The sequence below is a fragment of the Garra rufa genome, chromosome 23, assembly GCF_049309525.1.
Source record: "Garra rufa chromosome 23, GarRuf1.0, whole genome shotgun sequence".
Lineage (NCBI taxonomy): Eukaryota > Metazoa > Chordata > Actinopteri > Cypriniformes > Cyprinidae > Garra > Garra rufa.
The window spans coordinates 19,298,176-19,312,210 of NC_133383.1; the positions used below are offsets into that span (position 1 = coordinate 19,298,176).

Below are 14,035 nucleotides of genomic sequence, written 5' to 3' on the forward strand. Positions count from 1 at the left end.
CATCTCCTCAGGCCTTGGGCTTTTATTAACGTCAATGCAGCGTTCTTTCCCCATGGCCCACTGCAGCTTCTCTCTGTCTATCACACACACAAATGTAATCTCCCATTCGCTTACCCTCTCCTTTTCTTTCTCTCTCACTGCCTCTTTGTGGAGTAAAGCTGATAGACACAATGAGCTGCTCTATTTTTACTCCTCTCTTTAGTGTCTCTGCCTCCCTCCATCTCTGGGCGAGCTGACCCATATTGTTGGGGGTGGGACATGCTGGTTTAAGCCGAGAGTGATGTTCATCCATGCAGAATAACGTCTGTGACTTTGACCTGCTGATGCCGATCTCAAACACACAGTAGCGTACAAACTCTTACGGCATACAGCAGAGATACTGAAATTTACAGTGCACCTGGTTGGTTCCAGACTGGGGGAAACGTTTCAGTCTTATTTGTTTATAATAAACTGCCCTCCCTTGCCTAGTCTAATCCATGTTCACACAAGCTAAGCATGCATTAAGCATCATAAATCTGTTTTATTGGTTTGTGGATGTCAGTGTTTCACCCTAGTAGCTGAAGAAATCATCCTTCCAGGTTTCGTTATGTACTGTACCTCCAGAGAAATATTGCAGAACGTTGTGCTTTGATGGACTTTTGGCTGCTTCAGCTTGTATCTCTTGGCCAAACATCTACAGTATTAATGTCAAACTTTATAAGCATCTCTAAAACAACCTCTTGGCTGGTTAGTAATTCCTAGAGATCGTATTAGTAGCACTGTTTTGTTGGAAATAAAGATACAAGACTTTCGGTCAAAGCAAAGACATCTTGGTTGAAAGGGGACACCGTTCACGTCTCGCTACACTCCTGGGTCTGATCGTGTTACATACTCGAGACGAGCATTAGTATGCACCTTAGCTTCAGTGTGAGGAGGTCAGCTGATACCAGGTGTTATGTTTTCTCATTAAGGGATCACTTGCGTTGTGTGTGTGATGGTTTTTCCAGCTGCTTTTATGCAGGTAAAAGTGACCAAGAAAACTATCAAGGCAATTTCCTGGTTGTTTCTCTTTCCTGTAAAGATGCTGAAGTACATTAAAGGAAGAGTTCACCCAAAAATTAAAATTCTGTCATTAATTACTCAACCTAATGTTGTTCCAAACCCATAAGACCTTTGTTCGTCTTTGTAACATAAATTAAGATATTTCTGATGTAATCCGAAAGCTTTCTGACCCTGCATAGACAGCAATGCAACTGACACGTTCAAGTCCCAGAAATGTAGTAAGAACATTGTTCAAATAGTCCATGTGACATCAATGCTGTTTGTTTACAACCGTTTGAGAGTGAGGACATTTCTCAGTACGTTTAATTCAAAACACTTACATGTGTGCTTTGAAAGATAAATGTTCATGTTTGGTTCGATTAAAACAAAATTTGGTGCGATTGCTCTGTTAGTGCAGTTCAAGTGTGAACGTTGCCATCCAAACCGTGGTCCACACCAAACAAGTGGACCGAGACCACTAAAAAGATGGGTCTCGGTCCACTTTCAAGCGAACTCTAGTACGGTTCGAGTAAATTCTAAATCCAAAAGCAGGAAGTAATGACAAGATACAAGGCTGTGCGACATGATTTCATGAAGGGAGCACACGGTGTATCCAAAACAAAATGAGCAGAGGGCAAATGTGAAGCAACGAGGAGGTAAAGTGCCTTTTATGAGCTCTTTGAGAGTTTGCAAGTGGTGAAAATAAAATCGTATGCACCCAACGATGTGCACGCTTAGTCCAGCAGACGGCTTTAGGTGTATTCGACTCACTTTAAGTTGAACACACCTTTTCCTTTTGCTTAGAGTTTTCGGTGAGTTCCATCATTAAATATATGTCACTCAACCCGACCAATCAGGTTGTGAACATATAACTATGACTTAAGGTTTGGTATCTTTAGGTTCGCTGTCAAAAATGCCAGCGTGAACGCTAAGCGGACCAGGACCAAATGTATCATTTTCCTTTTTGGTCCAGACCAAATTAACCAAAAGTCTGAACACACCCTAAATGTCTCACCTTCCTGTATGTCAGTCCAAAGGTGAATTACTAATTGCAAAATTAAGTCACAAACTTTATCACTCCATTGTGTGTGTTTTTGTTTCGTAGGTGTTGTCAGTGTGTGTTGAGGAGGAGAACATCATCCAGTACATCACCAATGTGCTGCAGAATCCAGACTTGGCTTTGCGGATGGCAGTCCGAAATAATCTGGCAGGAGCCGAGGAGCTGTTTGCCCGCAAGTTTAACAACCTCTTTGCCGCAGGAAACTACTCGGAGGCAGCTAAAGTGGCCGCTAATGCTCCAAAGGTGAGTAGGGCTGAATATTTTTGTAATATGATTAGGGCTGGGCGACAGGAGTGTAGCCATCATTTCAAAATGAGGGGGACATAAATAAAAAAATAAAAAAAATAAATCTTATTTCTTGCTTTTAATTGGCTAAGGAATCAGATGCACTGCTGGACAATAACCAATAATGATTTGTTTATATACTACAAACACTTTTTTTTCCATTCGTTTTTATCACATAACAAGGCAGAATAGTTTCTTTAAATGCTAGGTCAAATAGCACTACATTGTTCATACACAAATAAATCATATATTTTTTCGCAATCATGTGTTTAATGTCTTAACGTTTCCAAACATTTCTGCTTTTTAATCAGTTCATACAGCAATAGCTAGGCGCTTTTGTCCATATTAGGGATTTCAACTTCATTTATTAGACAAGTATGCATAACATACAAGGAATTTTCTGCCGATATGAGGCATCCTACACATATAAAGAAAAGAGAAAAAACACTTACAATATTACAGTATTACACAAGAGAGAACAAAACAAAAATAAATGACATGGTAGATTTTAGGATCTTTATGGCTACTGGAAAAATCTCATTCATTTCTTGGTACATCGTAAGTTATTACTAGTCGATCATGGAGTTTCTGGCTCCGAGTATGAATGAAACATACACTGCATCAGATGGTTTAGCATTCTGTGCATATTGCCTCATTCTGGGTACAAATAAAACATCAAGTCATGCACAGACTATCCTGTCTCTTTGAATTTAATCTATTTTTATTCACACCGGCCTTTGAAATCCTCCATGTGATCACACTTGCCAGAAAAAAGTGTGAATTTACATGATATTAAAAATGGGGGTGACATTTCCCCTGTGCCCCCCGCGTATTGAGAGAAATTATATACAGGCCTAAATATGATGTTTAATAATAGCTTAATATTAGAAATTAAATGAAATAGAATCATTTATTATAATTATTTGAAATAAGGCACTTTTATACTAATTATATAATGCTTCTCTTCACTTCCACTTCTCTTCACTTCTTGTTTATCTCAGGGTATCCTGCGCACTCCTGACACCATCCGTCGGTTCCAGGGCGTCCCGGCCCAGCCCGGCCAGACATCCCCACTACTGCAGTATTTCGGGATCCTGCTGGACCAGGGCCAACTCAACAAGTATGAGTCTCTGGAGCTGTGCAGACCCGTCCTTCAGCAGGGCCGCAAACAACTTCTGGAGAAATGGCTGAAGGAGGACAAGGTATGTGGAGGAGGTCGCAGGGGAGATGGTTATCTCCACGCACACCCACAAGAGCCTCTTCCTCTGTATGCATGTATGTGTGTGTGTTTGTGTGAGAGACTCAGGGAACAGGGTGTGCTTTTTGCATGTTTTTTTTTTTTTTTCCACAAACAGAAAGAATGCTTCCATAATTTTGTGACAAAGAAAGGGTCTGTGTGAAAACAGACGGTGTGGATTGTGAGAACGACTGTGTTTGTGTGTGATTGTGTATGTCTGTTATCTAAGATGTTTGCTTTAGATGTGATGTCATGTGTTTGTAATGTGGGGCAAGGGGTGTTTGGGTTTGTTCCTTCTAAAGCACAGAGGAAAGTCTTGGGTTTCATTCCAGCCTGTTTTTTTTTTACAATCCGCTCTTAATATAACTGAAGTAAAATGCTCTCATAGTCTCAACAAGTTACATCTCCACTTGGTTTATTGATTGGGCTTACGTGATTTATTTAGAGAGTTGAGGACCATGATCTTATGCTCAATCCTTAAAAACTTTGAACGGAAAAAATGCACACACAGAGCACTTAACCAAAAAAAGTTTTCCCTGCATTCATTTCAATTCTTACAACTGGACTATACTTCAAAACCATAAAAAATTGGGGTCAGTGCTATTTACAATGGTGACCAAAATTATTGGAAAACTAGTATTTTCACAACCTAAAAATGGTTTTAAATCAGTTATTTTTGTCTTCTGCTGTAGTGTGTCAGTAGGACATATCAGTTTAAATTTCCAAACATTCATTTTTGCCAATAACTGTATAAATCCAGTGAGGTTTTTGTTTGCACAATGAGTCTGACAACAGCCAATGCTCCACATAGAGATCTGATCTCATCATCATCCAGTCTGTCTGGAATGACATGAAGAAACAGAACAAACTGAGAAAGACTGAGACTGTAAGAACTGGGCCAACATCTCAAAGATGCTTTAAGATACCTCCGTGCAAAGTTATCTGAAAAACCATGCGCAAGTGCATCTAGAGCAAAAGCTGCTTTAAACGCAAAGGATGGTCACACCAAATGTTGATTTAATTTAATTGATAAAGAAAATCTATTTATGTCATTATTTTTGACAACATCCTAATTTTACAGCATTTTTACACAAGTGCCTAAAACTTTTAACAGTGTTGTAGCTTTGTTTCTTAAAACATCTTAAAGACGTTGCCGCGTTTTTTTTTTTGTTGTTGTTGTTGTTGTTGTTGTTTTTCAGATTAAGTCTGTCTCAGTTTGTTCTGTTTTATTCTGTTTCATTTCAGACAGACTGGATGATAATGAGATCAGATCTTTTTTATTATTTATTATTATACTTTTTTTTTTTATTCAGCATGGATAGATTAAATTGTCTATGAATGACAGTAAAAAACATTACATGTTACAAATAATTTGTATTTAAGTTTCCAGTGCTCCAACATAACTGCTTTTTATCATTGATGGTGATGATAATGTTATCTGAGCACCAGATCAGTATATTAGACACAAATATTAGGCACATTTTTTGTGAAACATTTTGTCAAAAGAAGCGGTTCTTGGGAATCAGTGTCGTTGTATTTACACAGCATTCTTAAATTTGATTTAACTTTTAAATTTCTCTTGTTTCTCTTTAGCTTGAATGCTCGGAGGAGTTGGGCGACTTGGTGAAGTCTGTGGACCCCACTCTTGCTCTTAGTGTCTACCTGAGGGCCAACGTACCCAACAAAGTCATTCAGTGTTTCGCAGAAACCGGCCAGTTCCCCAAGATTGTCCTGTATGCCAAAAAGGTATGCTGACTGATCAGTCGATTTTAAAGGGATGATTCACCCATAAATGAAAATTCTGTCATTAATTACTCACCCTCATGTCTTTCCAAACCTGTAAGACCTTCGTTCATCTTCGGAACACAAATTAAGATATTTTCGATGAAATCTGAGAGCCTTCTGTTTCTGCATAGACTTCAACACAACTGACATGTTCAAGACCCAGAAAGGTAGTAATGACATTAACTTTAACCTCAACTTTATGAAGCTACGAGAATAGTTTTTGTGCACAAAGAAAACAAAAATAACTTTGTGCACAAAAAGTATTCTTGTAACTTCATAACATTAAGGTTGAACCACTGATGTCACATGGACTATTTTAATGATTTACTTACTATCTTTCTTGGTCTTAAATGTGTCGGTTGCATTGCTGTCTATGCAGTGTCAGAAAGCTCTCAGATTTCATCAAAAATATCATAATAATTTTTGTTCCAAATATGAACAAAGGTCTTTTGGAAAGGTCTTTTGGATTTGGAACGACATGAGGGTGAGCAATTAATGACACAATTTTCATTTTTGGGTGAACTATCCATTGAAGGTTAAAAACTGTTTAATAAATTTAAATTAAACGCATTGACTTCAATAAAACAGGTTTGCAAACATACTCATATTTCATTTGGTGTTTATAGGTGGGCTACACTCCAGACTGGATCTTCCTGCTGAGGAACGTGATGCGGATCAGTCCGGATCAGGGTCTCCAATTTGCTCAGATGCTTGTCCAGGATGAAGAACCACTGGCTGACATCACACAGGTCAGGAACAGAGGAGAGGAGATGAAAGAGGAATGGGAGAATATTAAATGATTTAGAGAGAAACCATGTGACCCAGAGGCTGTTTATTAAAACTCATTTAATGAGCTGAGAAGGATGTTGACCAAAAAAATGTGTTTTTCTCTAAGATCGTTGACGTGTTTATGGAGTATAACCTGGTCCAGCAGTGCACGTCCTTCCTTTTGGATGCTCTGAAAAACAACCGCCCATCCGAAGGTCCACTGCAGACCCGTCTGCTAGAGATGAACCTGATGCATGCACCACAGGTACGCGATGCACACTGAAACCCATCTGGATACACTTACTGTCATTGCGTTTGACTCGAGCAAAACGGTCTCTTGCAGGTTGCAGATGCCATCCTAGGAAACCAGATGTTCACTAACTACGATCGTGCCCACATTGCCCAGCTGTGTGAGAAGGCGGGGCTTCTGCAGAGAGCTTTAGAGCACTACACCGATCTGTACGACATCAAACGAGCTGTCGTACACACGCACCTGCTCAACCCAGAGGTACCCAACAAATTCTTTTTTTAATCATGCTGAATTGAAGTGTAAACTTCATTTTCATTCAATCTCTTTGTTTTACACCCTGTTAATGTCTGCAGTGGCTGGTGAACTACTTTGGCTCTCTGTCAGTGGAGGACTCTGTGGAGTGTCTGAGAGCCATGCTGTCGGCTAACATCAGGCAGAACCTGCAGATCTGTGTGCAGGTGGCCTCCAAGTATCATGAGCAACTGACAACCCAGGCCCTCACTGAGCTTTTCGAGTCTTTCAAGAGTTTTGAGGGTAAGAACAAGATTCCTCATAATTTAAGAAGACCTTCGTTCAATCTTCAGAACACAAATTAAAATGTTTTTGATGAAATCTGAAAGCTTTCTGAGCCTGCATAGACTGCAACGCAACTGACACGTTCAAGGCCCAGAAAGGTAGTAAGACCATTAAAATAGTCCATGTGATGTCAGTAGTTTAACCGTAATGTTATGAAGCTCTGAGAATCTTTTTTTGTGCGCAATAAAGTAAAAATAACAACTTTAGTCAACAATTTCTTTTGTCTTGCATCAGCAGCACCACACGCATACGTTGTGGTACTAATGTGTGACAAAGACTGAAATACAGTAGAAGAGAAGAAAATGTTAAATAAAGTCGTTATTTTTGTTTTCTTTGCCCACAAAAGTATTCTCAGAGCGTCATAACATTACGGTTGAACCACCGATGTCACATGGACAATTTTAACAATGTCCTTGCTGCCTTTCTGGGCCTTGAACGTGGAAGTTGCGTTGCTGTCCATTAGGGGTTCAATGCGTACCTCGTTTTTGACATCACAGTCCGGTTTGGTTTCGGTACAGAAACAGTGGTTTACTGAACCAAATTACTTTTTCTTGAAATAAATTCAATTAGAATAAACATTTTCTTAGAGATCTACCTCAGCTCATGCTCTGAACTACAGAGAGTCCTTTTATTTTACTATAAGGTTACAATAATCAACGGAGCTCCAACTTAAAGTTAGTTCATTATTTAAAAAATAAATAATAATCAACAATCAAAACATTGTATGTAAACATGTAAATTAAACATATTGCATTTTTTAAATTAACTTCTAAATTATAAAATTTCTATTTGTTGTTGAAATATTAATTTACACAGAGTGTCATAACTTGTTTCGATTTATTTAAACATACATTAAATAATTAAGAGATCACTAACAGGTAGATCCACAATTTGGTTAGCTTAACCAATAACCTTATCCAGTAATGGCAAACAACTGTAAAGTTCATAAAGTACATTCAAAAACAAAGTCTGAATAAAAAGTGTTGGACAAACACAACTCTTTTCCTCCAATGAATTCCACCTAGAGTTTACATTGCCCGTGTAGTTTCATCTGATACATCTGGCAGGCCTGACAATTGTGTTGGCAGTCACTGCTAGAAAATCACTCTTAAACTTGTACGTAAACACTTGTGGTCACTCTGCTGGTTGCCTTTCATAGTGCAGACACAATTTGACTGGTATCTTGGCCGTATAATGGTTCTATTCTGTGTGTGGAGCAGCATGTAGCCTTCCGTTCTGGGCTAAGTAGGACAAAAGATTTGGCAATCAGTGCAAGCGGTGACACAGGGCCTGCGGCCACCCACAATCCCTCAGGCTTTCCACATGACAGCGAGAGCAAGAGTACTTTTGACAAGGAGCAAAATTTTAATGGAAACGCAATGCTCATGCAAATGTAGAGTCCTGATCTGTAATTTAAAGGGTTTGTACACCCTGTCATCATTTACTCGTCCTCATGTCGTTCCAAACCCGTTCGACTTTCCTGTGTGGAACATAAAATATTTTAAAAGGACAAAAACCCCATTAAAGTCTCACACAAAATCTGCATATACAAAACGTGTAGATATAACCATAACCACAATCAGATGTCTGTCCAGTAACAGTCAAGCGTCATTTATTGTTCTGTGCTTGGATGCAGGTCTGTTCTACTTCCTTGGCTCAATTGTGAACTTCAGCCAGGACCCAGAGGTGCATTTCAAATACATCCAGGCTGCATGCAAGACGGGCCAAATCAAAGAGGTGGAGCGGATCTGTCGAGAAAGCAACTGCTATGACCCTGAACGTGTCAAGAACTTTCTCAAGGTACCGCCAAGATTCTGTCAGTGAAACCCCTCGAAATGATCCATAGCCGACCTCAAAAAGCACATTATATTCTCTAGTTTCTCATCTGTTAAAACTCTTTCCATCTTTTTTTCATTACATTTCCTGTTTTGTTCATTTCTACCGATCTGTCTTTTATCATTTACATGCAAGCCTTTTGCAATTTCAGATGCAAGTGGATTTAATTTTCCAACTAACTGATTTTTATTAATTTTTTTTAACAGAAATGTCTGTTTGATCCTGTATGATCAAGGAAAGTTCTGGGTTTAATGCAAGTTATATTAGCTCCATTAACTCCATTTGTGGCAATTGTCAATGTCAGTTAAAAATGCAGCACAAATTGTGGTAACCGTAAGTAAACACTGTTAAAAAAAATAAAAACAAGCCACAAGATTTAAGTCTTTATAATGATAACAAATTAAGCTCTTTTAACAGCATTTGTGGCATGATGTTGATTAGTGCATTAAATAATTTTAACTCATTTATTATGATAATTATTTATTATTTATTACTCTTTTATTTTATAGACATGGTTAGCAAGTGATTCCATACAAATAGTCTCTAACTAAAACGTATAATTGCTTAATTGTACTTGCACATAAAATCACTTACTAACCTTGTGTGTGTTAAATTAATTCAATATTCCACTTCGTTTGATGACATAATGGCTACAGGAATTACGTCAGAAATGCATAACCAAAAAATCATCTACTTTGAAAAGTATTCAGAGTCAAAGGAATGATTTGGAAAACTCTCCAGCTAAAATAATAAGACATTTTTATTGAATAATTCAATAAAGTGCTTCAAGAAAAATACCAACTTCAGATTTCTGCTTCTTAAACCTTCTGCTTCCAGAACACTGACCTGGTTTACATTCATTGGAAGTGCTTTACTGTTATTGTGAAAATGAAATAAATAAATAATAATAAAAAATATGAATAAATAATAAACTATGAAATAAAATAATACAACAAATAAAAAATAAGCAAAATAAAATATTTAAAAAATAAATAAGAAAATGTATTTATTAACATGGTTAGAAATGCTATTGAAAGAGTTTGATTTATATGTGACCCTGGATCACAGAGCCAGTCATAAGGGTCAATGTTTTCTGAATAAATAAGCTTTCCACTGATATATGGTTTGTTAAGATAGGACGGTATTTGGCCGAGATACAACTATTTGAAAATCTGGAATCTGAGGGTGCAAAAAAATCAAAATATTGAGAAAATCTTGTTGTCCAAATTAAGTTCTTTAAAAAACTTAATTAAGTTTTGATGCATTTACAGTAGGAAATTTACAAAACATGATATTTACTTAACATCCTAATGATTTTTGGCATAAAAGAAAAATTAGATTTTTTTTTTTTTTCTTTCATAATTTTGACCCATACAATGTATTTTTGGCTATTGCTAGAAGTATACCCGTGCCACTTAAGACTGGTTTTGTGTTCCAGGGTCACATTTGGATTTAGTACATTATTCGAGTGTCAGTTGCATTGAATAAATATGTACAATAAAAGGGAACATTTAAAATCCAATTATCTGTTTAGATCAGGCAGCTAGTAGTTTTGTAGTTTTAGGGACTTGATCTGAGTCTTTTATCCTGATGGTGGCTGTTGTTATCTCCTGTGCTTTACCCTGTACTTTTGGGATGCTCAGGACTTGAATCAGGTAAATTAACCCTAAGTACTACAAGACATTCTTTATTCCCTTCTTTTTTTCTTTCGTCATCCCTTCTTTTCTCCTGGTGGTTAGTTGAAGGATTAATACTGGGATTGGTGTGTGCTATGCACATACAGGGAGGTTTCGAAAAGCATTGACTGCTGGGAACAACCCTCTCTTGGCCTGAGCTTGAAATCGTAGCGAGTGACCGGGCTGAGATTGAGTTTGTGGTTTTGTGGTAGTGTGTTGATGTGTGTCTAGCTGTGGTTGATTTGTGGTGACCATGTTCTGCAGAAATGGAAACCTCGGGTCTTTTTCAGAATCTATTCCACGATTCTTATGAAGTTGACTTCACTGTTGGACTCTGCCAGCTTCAGAGGGTGTATCCGGAAAGCCTGGTTTTGTGGAATGATTTTGAGACTTGCTCAAGTTTAATATAGTCTTGTTTAAGGCTTCACTGCAAGTGTTCAGCCTCTGTAAATATTTGTAGACACGTTTCATGTGTTGAAGGTTTGATTTGTGGCATTTCTGTGGAGTGAATTGTACAATCCCAGTTCATTAATCCTATATGTGTTGTAAAACTGCACTGTGTGGGGAAAAAAAGGTTAAATGTTTTAGCCAGCAGGTGGAGCAGTACTGCCACCTCAGAGTTTGTCATGATTCAGGCCTTGTTTTCAGTTATAGACCTTCTTTTAACCACTAACCACACACTTCTTCAAAAAACATATTTTGTGGACTGCTCAGTTATCCTCAAATCCTGTTTATAACATTCTCAATTTGTCAAGGTTGATTTTTTTTCTCCCTTATTGCTTTAACATTTGTCATTTTTATTGTATCTTTAAATTGTGAATTATTTGGTAGTTTGGTAGTAACTTGCTTTTTATTGCTTTAATATTAACTTTTTTTGTTTTTAAATATTAATTACTTGGTAGGTTTTTATAGAACTAGTTTGTAGTGCTTTAATATTTACATTTTTAAAAATTAATTACTTAGGTTTTTATAGAACTGGTTTGGATTACTTTAATATTACATTTTTAAATTTATTTGGTAGATTTTTATAGAACTAGTTTTGATTACTTCAGTATTGAATTTTTTTTATTTATTTGGTAGGTTTTTATAGAACTAGTTAGGATTACTTTTTATTATTTATTTATTTTTTAATTACTTGGTAGGTTTTTATAGAACTTTAATGTTTAAATTTTTAAATTTTTAATTTAGTTGGTATGTTTATATAGAACTAGTTTTATTGCTTTAATATTTAATTTTTAAAATATTAATTATTTGGTAGGTTTTTGTAGAAGTAGTTTTATTCCTTTAATATTCAATTTTTTAAATATAAATTACTTGGTAGGTTTTTATAGAACTAATGTTTATTTCTTTTATTTTTAATTTATTAAATATGTATTACTTGGTAGGTTTTTATAGAACTAATTTTTATTTCTTTATATTATTAAATAAATTTTTAAATAATAATTACCAGGTAGGTTTCATGGAACTAGTTTGTATTGCTTTAATCTTTAAAAATATTAATTACCTTGTGGGTTTTTGTAGAACTAGTTTTATTGCTTTTAAAAAAAAATATATGTAGTTTTTTTAAATATGAAATACTTGGTAGGTTTTTATAGAACTTGTTTGGATTGCTTTAATATTTAATTTTTAAGATTTTAATTGCTTGGTATGTTTATATAGAACTAGTTTTTATTGCTTTAATATTTACTTTTTTTAAATATGAATTACTTGGTAGATTTTTATAGAACTAGTTTTTATTGCTTTAATATTTATTTTTTAAAATATTAATTACTTGGTAGGTTTTTATAGAACAAATTTCTTTTATTTTTAATTTATTAAATATGTATTACTTGGTAGGTTTTTATAGAACTAGTTTGTATTGGTTTTATATTTAATTTTTAAGATTTTATTACTTGGTATGTTTATATAGAACTAGTTTTTATTTCTTTAATATTTACTTTTTTTAAATATGAATTACTTGGTAGGTTTTTATGGAACTAGTTTTTATTACTTTAATATTTAATTTTTAAAATATCAATTACTTGGTAGGTTTTTATAGATCAAATTTGTATTGCTTTTATTTTTATTTTATTAAATATGTATTACCTGGTAGGTTTTTATAGAACTTGTTTGTATTGCTTTATATAAAAATGTTTAAATAATAATTACTTGGTAGGTTTCATGGAACTAGTTTGTATTGCTTTAATTTTTAAAATATGAATTACTTTGTGGGTTTTTGTAGAGCTAGTTTTTATGGCTTTACTTGAAATAATAAACTACTTAGTAGGTTTTTGTAGAACTAATCATTGTCAGTAATTTTAGTACTATTTATTTTTTTTAACAAATACAGTCAAATCTAACCCTAACTTAAATCAGCTTTGTCATCCTTGAAGTAAGGTGTTATACTGAAAAATTAATGCAATGTTTTAGCCTTTTGCAGATTTGACTGTATTACTAAACACATGCCTTCTCGTGTGTCTAAAATCTGACGTTATCTTCTCATTTTCCCATCGTTTGACTGACAGGAAGCTAAACTCACCGACCAGCTGCCTCTCATTATTGTGTGCGATCGTTTCGACTTCGTCCATGATCTTGTACTCTACCTGTACCGAAACAACCTGCAGAAGTACATCGAAATCTATGTGCAAAAGGTGAGTAACCTTTTCGTACTGCTTACATAGCCTCTGTAGTCAAGCAATGAAGAAATAGTAACTAATAATTTGTATATATAGGTGAACCCAAGCCGTCTGCCTGTGGTAATTGGCGGGCTCCTGGATGTCGACTGCTCCGAGGATGTCATCAAAAACCTGATCCTGGTTGTGCGGGGCCAGTTTTCCACCGATGAGCTGGTGGCAGAAGTGGAGAAGAGAAACAGGTATAAACTTTGCATCAAAACGTCAATATCAAACCATAAGTTATCAAAACAAAGCACTTGAGACGATGATGTTATGCTATGCTGGATTCAAAACTATTACATGACGCTTCTGTTTATTTTAGGTGATGTTTAATCATTTGTTTGTGTACATCATGAGAGTTTCCAGATGAAACTTTGATTGCACAAGTAAACAAAGAATACAAACAGCAGTAGCTGTTTCCCAAAAGCAACTACGGTCGCAAGTTCCGTCGTTACCAATAGACTTCAATGGAACTTGCGACCATAGTTAGCTGACGATGCTTTTGGGAAACGCACCCATGATTATTTATCAACAGTGCTAGCAGTTGCAATATGATATATAGTAATTTCGTGAGAGTGAAAAAAATTACTAAAAAAGAGCTAAACACAAACAGCTTTGGATGGGTTGAGTTTTACTTTTCTTTCCTCTGCAGACTGAAGCTGTTGTTGCCATGGCTGGAGTCTCGTATCCACGAGGGCTGTGAGGAGCCAGCTACCCACAATGCCTTGGCCAAGATCTACATTGACAGCAACAACCATCCAGAACGCTTCCTGCGGGAAAACCCGTACTACGACAGCCGTGTGGTGGGGAAATACTGCGAGAAAAGGGACCCTCACCTGGCCTGTGTGGCCTATGAGAGAGGACAGTGCGACCAGGAGCTCATCAATG

At 36.1% G+C, this 14,035-nt stretch overlaps 1 protein-coding gene across 1 annotated transcript in view; it reads left to right on the forward strand.

Moving 5' to 3' along the window:
* Window positions 1-14,035, forward strand: part of cltca (clathrin, heavy chain a (Hc)) — a 51,148-nt gene that overhangs the window by 27,407 nt on the left and 9,706 nt on the right. Inside the window, exons 7-17 of the mRNA XM_073830151.1 lie at window positions 2,126-2,323; window positions 3,367-3,567; window positions 5,196-5,348; window positions 6,014-6,136; window positions 6,283-6,420; window positions 6,499-6,663; window positions 6,759-6,939; window positions 8,618-8,781; window positions 12,998-13,123; window positions 13,205-13,347; window positions 13,800-14,034. Coding sequence (XP_073686252.1) covers window positions 2,126-2,323; window positions 3,367-3,567; window positions 5,196-5,348; window positions 6,014-6,136; window positions 6,283-6,420; window positions 6,499-6,663; window positions 6,759-6,939; window positions 8,618-8,781; window positions 12,998-13,123; window positions 13,205-13,347; window positions 13,800-14,034 — 1,827 coding nt within the window. The remainder of the gene's footprint in view (window positions 1-2,125; window positions 2,324-3,366; window positions 3,568-5,195; window positions 5,349-6,013; window positions 6,137-6,282; window positions 6,421-6,498; window positions 6,664-6,758; window positions 6,940-8,617; window positions 8,782-12,997; window positions 13,124-13,204; window positions 13,348-13,799; window position 14,035) is intronic.